Source organism: Mus musculus, chromosome 7 (assembly GCF_000001635.26).
Source record: "Mus musculus strain C57BL/6J chromosome 7, GRCm38.p6 C57BL/6J".
NCBI lineage: Eukaryota > Metazoa > Chordata > Mammalia > Rodentia > Muridae > Mus > Mus musculus.
The window spans coordinates 27,117,169-27,134,308 of NC_000073.6; the positions used below are offsets into that span (position 1 = coordinate 27,117,169).

Here is a 17,140-nt window from a genome sequence, read left to right on the forward strand (position 1 = left end):
ATATTCATGAAATCTTAAGTAAATAACCTATGGATGTACCTCAAAGTCTTACAAAATCAAGAGTGAGTCTAATCAACCAGTAATGGGCTGGGTGCATTATTGGTAACTATACTTTTTTGCCTAGAACCTAACAGTGAGAGGTTGGAGGCGTGGCTCAGTGGTAGAACACTTGCCAGGAATCCCCCAGTGAGGGGCTGGGGGTGTGGCTCAGTGGTAGAACTTTTATCAGTTGGTTGTTTAGCATATATAAGGCTTTAGATTTGATCTCCAGAATCAAAAACGGAAAAAAAGGGGGAAAAAAGAAGAAAGAAGGAAGGAAAGAAAGAAGGAAGGAAAGAGAGAGGGAGGGAGGGAGGGAGGAAGGAAGGAAAAGGAAAAAAGAAAATAAGAGAAAAGGAAAGGAAAGGAAAGGAAAGGAAAGGAAAGGAAAGGAAAGGAAAGGAAAGGAAAGGAAAGGAAAGGAAAGAAAAAGAACACACGTAGGGCTGGAGAGATAACTTTTGTAAAAGATTTGGCTCAGTTCACAACTATCCCTAACTATAGTTCCAGCGGATATAACATTCTCTTCTGATCTCTTCAGGCACCAGGCATGCGTTTGGTACACAGATATACACACAGGCAAAACATTCATACATATAAAACAAAATAAATCTAAACAGAATGTGTACAACAAAAACGAGGAAGAACCTCCAAAGCCATTTGGTTCTATCATAACCAGATGGATGGAGAAATGGCTTCTGGCATCTTACCACACACGGCACAGCCTTCCACATAAATTATAAGCCCCAAAATCTCAATGGCACCAAGCTTAAAGACTAAAGCATATCTCTGCTCGAGTCCAAGTTCCATTTGGAACAGCACAGCAAGTCAGAACAGAAGAAAAACACGAAGTTCCTAAAACAACCCTTCATGAATCCTGAGTTCCCCCAGTGAGGCCATCACGTGGGTAGCCCTCGAACCAGATTCAAGTCAAGTCAAAGGACTGGAGTGGAGCCCGTACTGCACCTCCCCACCAGAAGTAGGGGTTGCTGCTATGGGAAACAGGAGGCTTGTAATCCCACAAGGAAGTTTTCACCCCTCTCCTGGGACCAGCCCTAACCAGCCTGTCCAGGGCTGTAACAATACCACCTGCCCCACCTCCATCTCACTGAGTACTTGAGACCTAAAGTATTGAATTACTTCCTCTCCCACAGCCTCCCAGAAGGGCAGAGGAAGCCTGGTGCACTTCCAAGGGCTTACTAGACCTTAACTCACTTCTCCCCTCACCCTGGCCAACTCTGGTTTTGGCACTCTATCCTTCTGATCTGGACAGAAGTTGAGAAACTTGGAACAGTTTCCAAGATGAGAGCCAAGAACAGACATGGGGGCAGTGACTCAGGAAAACAGAAGGAGAACCTTATATGAGGCAGTGAGGGAGAGTGTGATTTGAGTCTGCGATCCCTTTTCTGTGGCCCTGCCTTTCTCCTTAACCGTCCTTCAGCCTAAGCCCACTGTACTCACAGTCACAGAAGCATAAGCCATAGAAGCCAATAGTATAGAAGAGATACAACCTACAAGAACTTACTGGGAGATAAGAACGGGAGAAACGCAGAGAGAAAGAAAGGGAGGGCCAGGGAGGTCTGTCTACCATGCATGAAGCCCTGCATTTCATCCTCGCCAGTTACCAAAACCAGGTGCGGATGCACATGCCCATAGTGCCATCATTCCAGGGGTGAAGCTGAAAGTTCCAGAGTTCAAGGTCACCCTTAGCTACATAGCAAGTTCTAAGACATTCACGGTCACACAAGACCAGACTAGAGAGATGGTTCGGGGGTTAAGAGCCTGCACCACTCTTACGGAGACTCCAAGTTTGGTTCCTGCACTGCTCACAACAGCCTACAATTCCAAATCCGGGGAATCTGACTCTGACTTCTGTGGGCAACTGCACTCACATGCACATACCAGATCCATACACATAATTAAATTTTTAAAATAATCTTAAAGAGAAAGGATGACTCCAAGTGCCTCATCTCCTACCCTTCAGAAGGACAGCAAAGATGGATACACTTCTAAGGGTCTGCCAGACCCTTGGCTACAACATATCCACCTTTCCTTCCCTTTTAGTCTCTATTTCCTTCTTTCTCTTCTTCTTTTTTTTTTTTAACTTGACAATCAGCAATATCATATGTGTGTTGTTTTAATACGTGTCTCAGGATATTTTATTGCCAGACTAAGAGAGACAGAATGAGAGTCATATAGAATTTCAGAGACAAACTGCAAGACTGCAAGAAGAATCCACTGAGAGAGATGCCCAGAAATGAGGACTCAATGGAAAGGGAATGGGCCTTACACAAGGCCTCCTAGCTAGGGAAGCAAAACTGGACTTGAACTCATAAACACAGAACAGAAGAGCTCAAACTAGGACTGGATCCAGTACTAGATCACAATACTCCCTCCCTGGCCTGTTAATTATTTTAGCCAACACCCCATAACCCCACCTTCTCCTCAAGAACCGGGTCCAGAGTCGGAAAGCCTTTGCTCTGTCCTAAGGCAGATAGCAAGTACTGTCCACACAAAAGGGATTTAAGGTCAGCCTTCAAGCCAGGAAGACCCAGTCAAGTGACAGAGGGTTCTAGAGGTGTGGCCACATTTACCCCACCATGCCAGCTGGCTAAGAGCCCAAGGTCTATAGACAAGGTATGCTAGGATGGTAGGAGGAGATTAAAATCACTGGAAGAACCAGGAAAGAAGGCAGGGCAGAGGAGGAGCATGGAGAGACAACTTAAGGGCATGCCCTGCCCCCACATACACACATACACTGCAGCACACACAAGAACTTCAGAACATTGCTGCAGAATACTGATACAGGTGAGGGGTGGCTCCCAAGAGAGGTCTCTGTCTCTGTCTCTGCAAATCAATTCTGGGACTTGTATGTCTGTCTCAGCTTGTGGACCATGCATGCCGTTTGTCCTCCAGTCTCCAGGCCCTTTTAAAAGGATCTCTCTCTCTCTCTCTCTCTCTCTCTCTCTCTCTCTCTCTCTCTCTCTCTCTCTCTCTCTCTCTCTCTCTCTCTCCCGTCTCCCATCCATCTCCCCACTTCCCCACACCCTTTATTCCTTATTTATTTTCTTCTTTTTAACTTGACAAGCAGCAATATCATGGGTGTCATTTTAATACATGTCTTTTAAGATCCTTTATTTTGCAGTGTCTATCACTGGATGGTTTCATAGTTTTCTGGTTTGGCGTCTTTGTTGTTGTTTGTTTGGCATCTTTGTTGTTGTTTGTTTGGCTTTGAGCTCATTTGTTTGGGATTTTATTGTTGTTTTATTTGAAGGGGTTTTTTGTTTTGTTTTATTTTGTTTTGTTTTGTTGTTTTGCTTCCTGCGACAAGATTGTGTGCATGGCCCTGGACTGGCTAGAAACCCACTATGTAGAAAGGCTAACCTCAAACCTTTAATATCTTCCTGCCTCTGCCTCCCCCATGCTGGGTTGCAGGTGTGCAACATTGTGGCTGGTCTGACTCTGTTTCTTGGTGTGCATCTCTGAGCTAGGTGCAGTGAATACCTATAATCCTGGCACTCAAGAGGCTGCAGCTGGGATTAATCTGAAGCCAGCATGGCCTGCCACGTGAGACCCTGTCTTAATAGACCAGGGAAAAAAGTGTGTGTGCATCCGTCTCTTCAACGCCATCTCTCTTCTTTCTCTTTCTCTGAAGTCATCTCTCTCTCTCTCTCCCCCTCTCTCTCTCTCTCTCTCTCTCTCTCCTCTCCCCTCTCCCCTCTCCCCTCTCCCCTCTCCCCTCTCTCCTCTCCCCTCTCCCCTCTCCCCTCTCCCCTCTCCCCTCTCCCCTGTCCCCTCTCCCCTCTCCCTGTGATTTTCTCTGTCTGTACCCATCTCTGCGTGTCTCTCTATATTTTGTTATTTCTTTTTGTGAGAACCAGTGTTTTGGTAGATGGTTTAAGATAGACAGATGAGAGATAAATGAAAAATGATTGATAGATAGATAGATGTTAGATGGATTATTGATAGATGATAGACTATCAGTAGATAGATGGTTAATGGACAATATATTGTTAGCTGATAGATAATACAGCTACGTAAACAGAAAAGACATAGATTCCACTGTTTCCTATGTTGTGACTGTTGCTTTGGGTTTCTGTAGCTGTCTGTCTCTGCCTATCTCTGCATTCCTTTCGCACGTTTATGTTTTGACAATTAGTCTGTGTTCACACACACTCTTCCTTCTCCCCTTTTCCTTCTTCCCCCTCTCCCTCTTAACACTCTGACATCACTCCACCTCCCCTTCCCTCCACAGTCCCATTGCCTGGGTTCAAAGGAGGAAAGTTCCAGAAGAACTAAGTAGGGGGACCCCACACTTGACTTCTCCCTCTTTGTCCCTCCAGGCGCTGCAGCTGCCTTCACTATGGATGGTGTGAGCACAGCCATCTTGCTTCTCCTCCTGGCTGTCATCTCTCTGTCCCTGACCTTCAGCTCACGGGGCAAGGGCCAGCTGCCTCCAGGACCCAAACCTCTCCCAATCCTGGGAAACCTGCTGCAGCTTCGCTCCCAAGACTTGCTGACCTCCCTCACCAAGGTGCAGGAGACTTGGCAAGGGCAAAGGGCAATGGAGCCAGGAAGGGTTGCCACGGCCACTAAGCCCCCTGTAAACTCTCTCTTCTACCTCCAGCTTAGCAAGGAGTATGGGTCGGTGTTCACGGTGTACCTGGGGTCCAGGCCTGTGATAGTCCTCAGCGGATACCAAACTGTGAAGGAGGCTCTTGTGGACAAAGGGGAGGAGTTCAGTGGCCGAGGCGCATACCCCGTCTTTTTCAACTTCACCAGGGGCAACGGTAAGCCCACCCTCACCTCCTCCAGCCTCTAGCCCTTGCATATCTAGGTAGGGAATAAGGGTGAGAAGCTGTCCACTCAGAGCTGCAGATCTCACTAATGACCTCATGAAGGATGCAGACAAGCAATGCTGAAAGGAGGGTAGGATCTACCTCACCTCCAGCACCTCGAACTGAGCAACCTGACCAACCTCCACGTCCACTCAGTCGAACCCTACGTTCACCCCATCCTTACTCTATCTCAACCACATCATCAAATTTCCACTCAATCAAGTAGCCGAGTTATTTTAGCCTTTGTCTCACCAATCTCTTTCAGGCCTACATCAGTGTTCCCCCCCCTTTCAAATCCTATCTCATTTGGGGAGAGGGTGTTTGTTTGCACGTTGTTTGTGACAGAGTCTGTCTCCACCTGTCTTTGCACCACTGCACCAGGAATAGTCATGGTCACGCCTAGCAAAACGTGGGTGGTGGGAATAGAACTCAGGTCCTTGTGCGTGCACGGCAAGCACCTTACCCACTGAACCATCTCCTTCATCTTCTTTCTTCTTCAACAGCCAAGTCTTTACTATAACAAAAGAAATTTTTTAAAAATTTAAGAATCCAACACTTGGGGCTGGAGAGATGGCTCAGTGGTTAAGAGCACTGACTGCTCTTCCAGAGGATCCAGATTTGATTCCCAGCACCCACATGGCAACTCACAACTGTCTGTAACTCAAGTTTCAGGGGATCTGACACCCTCACACAGAAATATGTGCAGGCAAGAAACCAATTGCACATGAAAAAAAATTTTTTTAAAAAGAAATATAACACACAAGACTTTATCCCATGATTCCTAAAACAGAGGCCATCATGAGACTGTGACATCCCGGCATGGTCAGAACTGTGTTGAGGAGCTGCAGGAACCCAAAGAACATACCTGACCCAGCCAGGAAGGAATTCCTGCCCCAGAGGTCCTGAATGATGAAGGTGACCAGCCAGGGCAAGACAGGGTGAAAGAGTTCAGGGCCTAGGAAGATGGCTCAGAGGGTGAAGCACTTGCTGCAGAAGTGTGAGGTTGGGAATTCAGAGCTCCAGCCCTCACATAAATGCCAGGTGGGCACAGTGGCTGCCTGTAATCCCAGCACACACACACACAAGTCAGAGACAAGGGATCACCAGAGCTAGATAACCAGACTAGCTGGATTGGCAGGCTCTGGACTCAAGTGAAAGGCATTGCCTTAATAAAACAGCTGTGGAGAGTGACTGAGGAAGACAGCTGGTATCAATACAAATAATAAAATGTAGGGCCAGTGATATGGCTCAAGAGGTAAGGGTCTTACTGACAAGACTGACTACCTGAGTTCAATTCCTTTTTTCTTTTACTTTCTTCTTTTTTTTAAGATTTGTTTATTTATTGTATGTGAGTACACTGTCACTGTCTTCAGACACACCAGAAGAGTGTGTCAGATCCCATTACAGATGGTTGTGAGCCACCACGTGGTTGCTGGGAATTGAACTCTGGACCTTTGGAAAAGCAGTCAGTGCTCTTAACCACTGAGTCACCTCTCCAGCCTCCTGAGTTCAATTCCTGCAACCCACATGGTAAAAAGAGAAAACTGATTCCTGCTAGTTACACTCTGACCTTCACATATTTATGGCACATGTGTATACACACACACACACACACACACACACACACACACATCCAATAAATAAATGTAACAATCTTATACTATTAGTAAAAGTGAAAAGAGAGTCCGGTATGAGAGCACACACTTGTAATCACAGCATTTGATGGGCCGAACCACAGGAATCTTTGCAAGTTCAAGGCCAGCCTGGTCTGCAGAATGAATTTCAGGCCAGCCAGAGTTACATAGGAAGGCACTGTCAAGAACAAAAGCAAAAGGGTTTGGTTTGGTTATGACTTTTTGAAAGGTGGTACTGTGATAGTGTCCTTGCCTTTGTGTTTATGTGGCCCTTGGGTCAATCAATCCTAGTACCAAAAGATTTAGAAAGTGGGGAAGAACCTGCCTAGAGATAGTACTGCACACTGTGGGCTGGGCTCTCCTATACCAATTAGCAATTAAGAAATGCCCTGACAGACAACAACCACGGGCCTATTAACTGGAAGCAGTTTCTCCTTTGAGCTTCTCTCTTCACAGACATTTCCAATGAGGTTAACCAACAAAGGCCTTTTGGAGAAAATGTAGAAATGAGTCAAAAAGGGTAAACTGATGCTTAGAAATGGGATGTTTTCTCAAAATTTAAATTAAATGTTTATTTTCCAGAAAGAAAGAAAGAGAGAGAGAGAGAGAGAGAGAGAGAGAGAGAGAGAGAGAAGAAGAAGAAGAAGGAGGGAGGGAGGGAGGGAGGAAGGAAGGAAGGAAGGAAGGAAGGAAGGAAGGAAGAGGGAGAGAGAGAGAGAAAGAGAGAGGGGGAAGAGACTCACTTCCATGAAAGGTTGTACAAAGGGTCAGAGACCGTGCTTGTCCTAGGACAAGTTTCCAGTGTCCCAATATTTATTTTTCTTATTTACATATCTTATTTGTGCACTCAATAATCAATAAACAATCAACAAAGTCTGATGACAATTCAAAGGTCATTTTGACACAAAATGTGTCTTTACTCTGCCTTCTGACACCTCAAAGTGACAGGTCGTTACAAGGGAATACAGAGTCAGCATGATCAGTGGAAAGCCCAGAGTCCTGTGGAGCCCAAAGCAGGCTCCTGGTCCAGTCCCAAGAGTCGGGAAGGATTTGCTGGAAGAACTGCGGAGTCAGTTTAGAATCCCCCTCCTGATGGAGCAGGAAGAGATGACTCGGTGGCTGTGATTTGGGAATGGTTGCCAGTTGGATTTGCCGTTCCTTTTCCTCTTCCCAGGCATCGCCTTCTCCGATGGAGAGCGCTGGAAGATCCTCAGAAGGTTCTCTGTCCAAATCCTGCGGAACTTTGGCATGGGAAAAAGAAGCATCGAGGAGCGGATCCTGGAAGAAGGCAGCTTCCTGCTGGAGGTGCTGAGGAAAATGGAAGGTCAGGCCACACCCTGGGGATAGCATCCATCCCACTAGTGGGCTCCAGAACCTGGATGTGAGCAGAAATTCCTGGAGGCCTCTCACACTGCCTATGGTGTGAACTGTCCTCCTGGGGGTTGGTGGGGGTGAGGGCCCCTGAGGCTTGCCCAATGATCACAGCTCTGGCGTGATGTCCCAACTTGTCTGTTCCTAGTGGGCGTGATGATGGCATCCTCAAACACTTACCACACAGCTGGCCAACTGAACTGCACCAGCTCAGTTCCCAGCATATGCCTACGGTAGTTCTATAGTTCCCATCCCAGGGAGTCCAGTGCCTTCTTCTGACCTCCACAGGTACCAAGTACGTCTATGGTGCATACACACACTCGGGCAAAACACTCACATACAAACTTAAGTGAATAAACCTAATTTAAAATGTTCAGGGGAATCTATCACAGCTGGACCTGGATGTGGTAGTGCATACCTGTAATTCCAGAATTCAGGAGGTGGAGGCAGGAGGGCCAAGACTTCAAGATCATTCTTGGATAAATAGTGAGTTTGAAACCAGCCTATGCTACATGAGGCCTTGTTTCAAAAATAAAAAATGTCAGGGGGCGAGGGGAAAGAGGACTAGAGAGATGGCTCTGTGATTAAGAGCACTTCTTGCTCCTGCAGAGGATTTCAGTTCAGTTCCCAGAACTCACGTCGTAGTTCACAACTTCCTATAACTCCACCTTCACCAGCCTATGCTACATGAGGCCTTGTTTCAAAAATAAAAAATGTCAGGGGGCGAGGGGAAAGAGGACTAGAGAGATGGCTCTGTGATTAAGAGCACTTCTTGCTCCTGCAGAGGATTTCAGTTCAGTTCCCAGAACTCACGTCGTAGTTCACAACTTCCTATAACTCCACCTTCAGAGGATCCAACACCCTCTGGCCTCCGGGCATCCACACACATGTATGTGCACACACATAATTAAAACTAAATATCTTTGGGGGTTGATCATTTTATTTCTTATGGGATTTATAATTAAGAAGGTAGAACACCTTCCTAGAATCCCACAGGAGGTGGTTGGGGGCATAGTTCAATAGTAGAGCCTCTGCCTAGAATCCCCCAGTGAGGGGCTGGGGGTGTGGCTCAGTGGGAGAGCCCCTGCCTAGAATCCCCCAGTGAGGGGCTGGGGTGTGGCTCAGTGGTAGAGCCCCTGGCTAGAATCCTCCAGTGAGGGGCTGGGGGTGTGGCTCAGTGGCAAAGTTCTTGCCTAGTGTGCATAAGACCTCAGTTCTATGTCAGCAATACAAAGTTCAAACAAAATCACAGTTTTCTACAAAATCACAGTTTTCTACAGTTCCAAGACCCTTGGGTATGCTCATCTCTCTAAAAAATTCATTAGCACTCAGAAGGTTGAGACAAGAGGATCATGAGTTCATGGCCAGTCTTCACAGTACATCAAGTTCCTGAACAAGAAAAGAAAATCACATAAACCGACGGAGTCTCAGAATCTGCCCCATTTTACAGAAGAAACAGAAATGCAGGGGGGAAAAAACAAACAAACCAAAACAAAACAAAAAACAGCCACAACAACTCTTCCCTGCTCTCCAAATCTTACTGGATTTGGGAGAAAAAAATTGGGATCACATGTGACGTAAGCGTGGTCATAGCTGCTTATGTTAGCTTCTTAACGCTCTGATACATTCCCACAAATGCGGCTAGTGAGATGTCTCAGCAGACAAAGGTACTTGGTACCAAGCCTGGCCAAGACAGTGGAAGGAGAGAGCATGTCCTCTGACCTTCATTTTCATGTCATCGCGTGTGCACACACACACACACACACACACACACACACTCACTCACTCACATGCACACACCAAATACATAAAAATTTATTTTTTCAATTGGCACAAATGCACTATATTAATATAACACAAATTGTTTGCTTGTTTTACCTAGGTTGTCACTCTGTAGCCCGAGCTCATAGCAATTTTCCTGCCTCTCTCCCATGTGCTTCAATTACAGGTGCAAGATACCACACCCAGCCAGATTCATTCTTTTTCATGGTTTTATAGATTCAAAGTACTAAGGGGGTCAATAGAATGCTCTCTCTCTCTCTCTCTCTCTCTCTCTCTCTCTCTCTCTCCCTACCTCCCTCTTCCTCTTCCTCTTCCTCATTTTCCCCACCAACACACTTTTTTTTTTTTCAAGATAGGATTTCTCTCTGTAGCCCTGGCTGTCCTGGAACTTGCCTGTAGACCAGGCTGGGCTCAAACTCAGAGATCTACCTGCCTCTGCCTCCTGAGTGCTGGGCTTAAAGTCGTGTGCCACCACCAATCCAGCTAACACACTTTGTTTTATATGCACTTAACTCTTCTTTATAAGGACCTTACTAAGGTCCACCCAGGTAATTCAGAATAGTCTCATTATCAAATTTATTTTTGAGATTTTAAGATCTTTTTAAATTATGTGTCTGGGGGAGGTGTATGCACATGAGTGCAGCTGCCTGAAGAGACCAGAGGCATTGGGTCCGCCTAGAGTTGAGGTATAGACAATTGTGAGCTGCCCAGTGTAGGTACTGAATACCAAACCCATGTGATCTGCAAGAGCAGTCCATATTCCTAACCACTGAGCCATTTCTCCAGCCCCATATTACAAAACTCTGAATAACATCACATCTAAGGTAAGATCCTGGGGTGGGGAGATGGACTCTCGTGATGTCCAGTGTTCCACCTTCCACAGCAGTTTGCTTTGTAGCAGCCCCATGATGGATCAAGTCTCAGTTATAAATTTCCCTGACTCTTTCTAAGAGCTCCATGAGGAGGAGTCTATCACCACGCCCATTTTATGGATGGGAACTGAGGTTCAGATTTAAAAAAAAAAAAAAAAAAAAAAAAAACATGGAGACTAAGAGCCCACACTAGAATCAAAGCAAAGTCCTACCTCCAGAAACTGTTTTCTGGACTTTCTGCTCTTACACCTTAAATGTTGTGTTGAAATGTGAGTTTTGTTTGTTTGTTTTCATAACAGAAACTCTGTAGCCCAGGCTGGCCTGGAACTCACAATGAGCCTCCTGCCTCAGTCTCCCAAGTGCTGGGATTACAGGCCTCCTGCACCACCTGACCTAGCATTTGTTGCTTTTATTGTATCCTATAGTGTGTTTGGCTGTTGAATGATAAGAGGTTAGACAATATGTTTGTGGTCTATCCTGAGGTAAAGTTGTCCTCTGGCATTGTGTATGACACTTCACTGTGAGTCTGCTGCACCCCAATGTTAACTTACTATGCATCACCTCTTCTGCTGCCAGGATACTACAGTGTGTTCTGCACTATCCTATGAGTTGCTGTGAGTTACTGCTGTATGTTGGCAGCCGGATGTTGGAGTATACTGACACCATGAGGTGGTACATTGCGACTGCGCCTTGGGATGTCCCTGGGCTGTCTGTACTGGCATATTTTGTGCTTGGTTGGTTTATGAGGTTTGGTTTGGTTTCTTTCATTGAGACAAAGTCTCTCATAGCCCTGGGTGGTCTCAAACTCTCTATGCAACCAAGAATAACCTGGAACTCCTGATCCCTACCCTCTGCCTCCCAAGTGCTGAGATTGCAGAGGTCAACCACTATAAACAAATGTCTATTTTTTTTATTAATTTAGGGTTTACTTGTATGCATATGTGTTTGTGGCATGCAGAGTGTTCAGGGGTGCCTGCCAAGGTCATAAGGAAGGTCAGATCTCCTGGAGTTATAGGCAATCATTAATAGCCTGAGGAAGCCCTCTGGTCCCTAGCTGTCTGATTTTGAGACAGTTTTGAGCCTTATAACCCAGGCTGACCTCAAACTTGAGGCAACCATCCTGCCTCAGCAGGGGTTACAGGTGCTAACCACCCTTAGGACTCTTTGGCTGTACTCACTGGTGATTTTGTGGGCAGCTGTTGGCTATGATACCTGTGTGCCGTGCTGTGGGCAGTGTAATGTATTCTTGTTCTGCAAGAGTTTTGTTGTACATGACATTGCCAAATTATTTAGGAGTATTGTCATATCACACATTGCGTGGCCTGTCATATTGCACATTGCGTGGCCTCGTGAGAGCATTCTGGACTGTGAGGTGCTGTCTCACGGTGGGTGAATTCTGAGCAAGCAGGAATCGTGGGAGCACTCCATCTGGCACATGTTGTATTGGCAGAGCTTCACACTGACCTACTTCATCTCTCCACCTCAGGCAAGCCCTTTGACCCCGTGTTTATCCTGAGCCGCTCTGTGTCCAACATTATCTGCTCTGTCGTCTTCGGAAGTCGCTTCGACTATGACGATGAGCGTCTGCTCACCATCATCCACTTTATCAATGACAACTTCAAGATTATGAGCAGCCCTTGGGGCGAGGTAAGCACTCGGAGGTCAACCAGATGGGATCATGGGTCCACAGGGTCCAAAAATGTACCAGGGGCCAGTGATGAGATACATGCCTATAAACCCCATACTAAGGAGGCCGAGGGGAGAGGATTGCCACAAGTTCCTGACCAAGCTAGACAAAATAGAAAGAACTCCTCCTTAAAACCCCACCCCCAGTTACACGGTCCACCCATCCTCCTCTGTCCTGCCCCCCTCCCTCCCACTCTCGTTCCACCCTTGCAGAACTTGGCTGCCCATGACAAGACCAGGTCAGAGTTGATTTAAGTTTGCTTTGCTTAGCCTATCCATCAACCCCCAAGCTTGCTTCACGAAGCCTCTCCAACTCTGGTCCCCAGATGTACAACATCTTCCCAAGTGTCCTTGATTGGATACCTGGGCCACACAAACGCTTGTTCCGGAACTTTGGAGGCATGAAAGATCTCATTGCCCGCAGCGTCCGCGAACACCAGGATTCCCTGGACCCCAACTCTCCCCGGGACTTCATCGACTGCTTCCTCACAAAGATGGCACAGGTAGCTGTAGGATGAAGATTCTCCCTCTAGGCTGGTGTGAAGCCCTCCTGCTGCCCCCTCCCGCTCCCCGCCTCAAACGTGCACAGATCTCAGTTTGGGTAGAGTCCTGAAGCTGTGGCACCTGGCCCTGCTGGACAGCTGCCCAAAGCGACTACCAATTAACAAATTATTAAGCCGTTGTGGTTGGCCAAATTGTTCACCTTGGGCCTTGTCACTTTTTCTCTCTCCCTTCACACTACCCGGCTCCCACCAAAAAAAAAAAAAAAAAAAAAAAAAAAAGTTAGCTCAAGAGAGGGACAGAGCCAGCGACTAGTGACGGTAGCAGTTGAGTGGATCACAGAGGCTCCGAAGTATAAGCTTCTCCCAGTCCCTGACTCATAGTACCATCCTTCAACCACAGGAGAAGCAAGACCCACTGAGCCACTTCAATATGGATACCCTGCTGATGACCACACACAACCTGCTCTTCGGTGGCACAGAAACCGTGGGCACCACACTGCGTCACGCCTTCCTTATTCTTATGAAATACCCCAAAGTGCAAGGTACACGGGCAGCAATGTCCCCTCTACATTACCTCCTCCCTTCTCCTACCCTCCACCCCCACCCTACCCCGTCCAGAGGGTCTAGTAGAGCCCTCCATTAACAACCCTCTCATACAAGCCAAACCAACTAAGAGGCCCTCAGGGTCCACACAGTGCCATTCCCGACCATACCTGAGTACTATTGGCCCTGCCCACAACACATGCGACTGTCTGTCTGGCCTCTGAATCCTTCTTCCTCTGTCATCTCAAAACCCCGCCCCTGAGACCCAGTCACAAGGTCTGCTAAGAACCTTGAACTCTTCTGAATAACATGACTCCCTCCAGCACATAAGCCTCCCCTTCCCCAGGCTCCGCCTCCTGGGTGTCTTCCTGGCTTTGCGGGAGATAGCTGCACTGCCCACACACTAGGTCCATGAGCCTCAAAGCCCTTCCAGAAATCAAATGAGGATCCTAGGATCCAAACAGCCCTAAAGCCCACCTACACAAACTCACACCCAGAAACCCATGCAACAATCAACATTTTTCCCTCTTGAAAACAAATGCTTTGAAACCCAGACTAACCAGAACTCACAGCTATCTTCCTGCCTCAGCTTCCTGCGTGCAATGATGACAGGCCACTGCCTACAACTAGAAAAGCTCTGACTTGATCCTGTCCCATGAACTCCCACAAACCTGCCCCAGTCCCAGCGGTTCCTCAGAGACCATCATTCACTACCTTCTCCTTCTACCTCCAGCCCGCGTGCAGGAAGAGATTGACCGTGTGGTGGGGCGCTCGCGGATGCCGACGCTGGAAGACCGTACATCCATGCCTTACACAGATGCAGTGATCCACGAAGTGCAACGCTTTGCTGACGTCATCCCCATGAACCTGCCTCACCGTGTCACTCGGGACACACCTTTCCGGGGCTTCCTGATACCCAAGGTGTGCTGGGCTCCTAAAATGACATAGGGGTAACCTAGGAAGGGTACCTCAAGCTTTTGTAATTGGCTAAGAGGTACCCTAGACCCTAGCAATCAGCTCCCAGGGTACCAATCAGCAGAGGTGGGAAGTTGCCAATATTTTTTTCCAATATTTAATTTTGTTTTTTACATGTATGGTGTTTCCCCTAAATGGCTGTGTACCACATGCATGCAGTGCCCAAGGAGGCCAAAAGAGGGCGCTGTGGCCTCTGGAACTGAATATACAGATGGTTGGGAGGCATCAAGAGGGTGCTGGGAATTGAACACAGGTTCTCTGCAAGAGTAGCCAGTGCCCTTAATACCATCTCCCCAGTCTTTTTTTTTTTGGGGGGGGGGTTCCCTTATAGCCCAGGTTGACCTTGAACTCCCTACGTGACTGAGGTTGGACTTGAACTCCCGAAGCTCCTGCCTCCTCCTCCAGTGTATTGGAATTCTACCACCCCTGGCTTAGCCATTTTAGATGCTTTAAAACAGAGTTCCTTCATATCAGAAGAGATCGGAACTCCATACACCTTCCTATCTCAAGCCCCTTCCTCAGACCCCTTTCCAGAACTACTGGGCTCTGGAATTTTATCTAAACATCTCCTGAGGCCAAAATACCATTCTTGGAGGACACCCTCTCCAAACACTCCACCCCAACTCCCACCCCACCCCACTTTGCACCCCAGCACACCCCCACTCAGAAATCCCGCGTCTGCTTCTACAAAGCTCAGGACCAAGGGTGGCCCACATCCATTTCTCAGACCTCAACAACAGCATCTAGCACCTATCTCTAGGGGACCTAGGTAGAGTCCCACCTTTTCAAATCCCTAGTGCTCCATCTTTGCAGCACAGAAACTCGAGCTTGGGGGAAAAAATTAATAATAAACCCATTTTCAGAATGGAAAGATGTCTCAGCAGTTAAGAGCACGTCCAAAGGACCCAGGTTGGATTCCTAGCATCCACATAGCAATTCACAACCACCATTTCCAGGAAACTTTACACCCATATTGCACACAGGCAAACACTTAGACATAAAATAAAGTTTTGTTAATCCTCAGTGAGAGTACATTCACTGACTGTCTCTTCGCCCACACAGGGCACAGATGTCATCACACTCCTTAACACTGTGCACTACGACTCGGACCAGTTCAAGACGCCTCAGGAGTTCAATCCTGAACATTTTCTGGACGACAATCATTCTTTCAAAAAGAGCCCCGCCTTCATGCCATTTTCGGCTGGTAAGAGATGGAGTGAACTGTAACTCTAACCCTACTCTTCAAACCATCCCATCCTTGGCTTAGCATACAGAAATTTCCCTTTTCCAATTTGGTTCCTTTAACACCAAGGTGAAAGCCGCTTAAGAATGATTATTAAACTCCCACTAGGTGGCGCTGCTGGCCCTGGTTTTTCTTAACTCTACCTTGCAGCGGGGGCGGGGGTGGGGGGTAGGTGTGGAGCTGGGGGAAGGGGACTGGGAAACGAAGGAGGCGGGAATTCTAATTACTCCGTACAAGAAGGAGGAAATGAGGACTAATGTCAGATAAATTGCCTTTTGTGTGCCTGATGCTGTCTCTGAGAAGGGGCCAAATGAGTTGGGCTCCGTAGCCAGATCACAGTGGATTGCACCCCAGTTCTGTCCCATCTGTGGTAACATTCTGATACAAGATTTGAACCCAGACAGTTGCATTCATATCGGCAGCTTCCTCGGCTTCATTCCCTCCTGTGTCAGCGATATCCCCGATCATGATCTTCAAACCCACACATTTTCCTCTAAGAATATGGGATGCAGCCCATGCTCTCTTACCTAACCTCTGCTCTCGGCCCTCTTGCCCACACAGGACGTCGACTGTGTCTGGGAGAGCCACTGGCGCGCATGGAGCTCTTCATATACTTCACCTCCATTCTGCAGAACTTCACATTGCAGCCGCTGGTGGATCCTGAGGACATCGACCTGACCCCGCTCAGCTCAGGGCTGGGCAATTTGCCAAGGCCTTTCCAGCTGTGTATGCACATTCGCTGAGTACTGCGCCCAGGGACCCCTGTCCTTCTTCCAGTTGGGGTTCACTGTCATAGGCCTCCATTGATATCTCTCTCACATGATCTTCCCTTAACCCTGGGCCTGCCACGTATCAGTACTTTACCCCGCCTATCTTAAGCCCATCTTCATGGAAAGAATGACGTGACAAAGGTGAAATACCCGTCTTATACGCACAGAACCTATTCTATGATGCACCCTTTTCCTGTCTGTTTGTATCATTTCCTAGTAAATATCTTAATAACTGATGTATATCTGACTTGGCTGAATTAGTTGGAAGAGATCAACCCGTGATGGCAGCAGTCGAAGAGCGGTGGGTCGAATCCCCTTTCCACAAGACTCATCTGGGATCAGATATTTACATTATGATTCACAACAGCAAAATTACAGGTATAAAGTAGCAACAAACATAATTTTATGTGTAGGATCACCCCAACTTGAGGAATTATTGGGGGCCACAGCATTAGGAAGATTGAGAACCACTGTTTTATGGTGAGGAAGTAGAAGGTCTGGTGCAGAGGGAATGAAGACACGCCCATCCCAAGGCTCTCCTATAGTTACCAGATGCAAAGTCAGAGACTTGTCTAGGCTACTGAATGAGCTCAAAGTCAACTTAATTGTCTCAAAGTTAATTTTTGAAAGTACTGAAGATATAGTTCGCTAATAGAGTTCTTGCAAACATGTATGGCTCCCGTGGTCTGGTCTCCAGTACTGCAAACCAAGGGGGAAGGGAGTTAACGTTTTCTGGAAACCAGCTGGAAAGAAAAGAATGTGGGGGCCTAAAGACAGAGAGGCAGAGAAACCAAGACCGAGGAGGGAAAGGTCACCAGGGGAGATATCAACTACGGGGCCCGTGGGATGGAAGCTAGAGAGCCTGAGAGAGACGATTACAAAAG

The 17,140-nt window shown here is 47.3% G+C and overlaps 1 protein-coding gene across 1 annotated transcript; it reads left to right on the forward strand.

The window, feature by feature from the left end:
* Positions 1-2,786: 2,786 nt before the first annotated feature.
* Positions 2,787-16,492, forward strand: Cyp2f2 (cytochrome P450, family 2, subfamily f, polypeptide 2). The gene is made up of 10 exons (NM_007817.2): positions 2,787-2,847; positions 4,383-4,573; positions 4,667-4,829; positions 7,686-7,835; positions 12,023-12,183; positions 12,549-12,725; positions 13,126-13,267; positions 14,002-14,189; positions 15,306-15,447; positions 16,048-16,492. Exons 2-10 carry the CDS (start codon positions 4,403-4,405, stop codon positions 16,227-16,229), a joined length of 1,476 nt encoding a protein of 491 aa, NP_031843.2. The 5' UTR covers positions 2,787-2,847; positions 4,383-4,402; the 3' UTR covers positions 16,230-16,492.
* Positions 16,493-17,140: the final 648 nt, after the last annotated feature.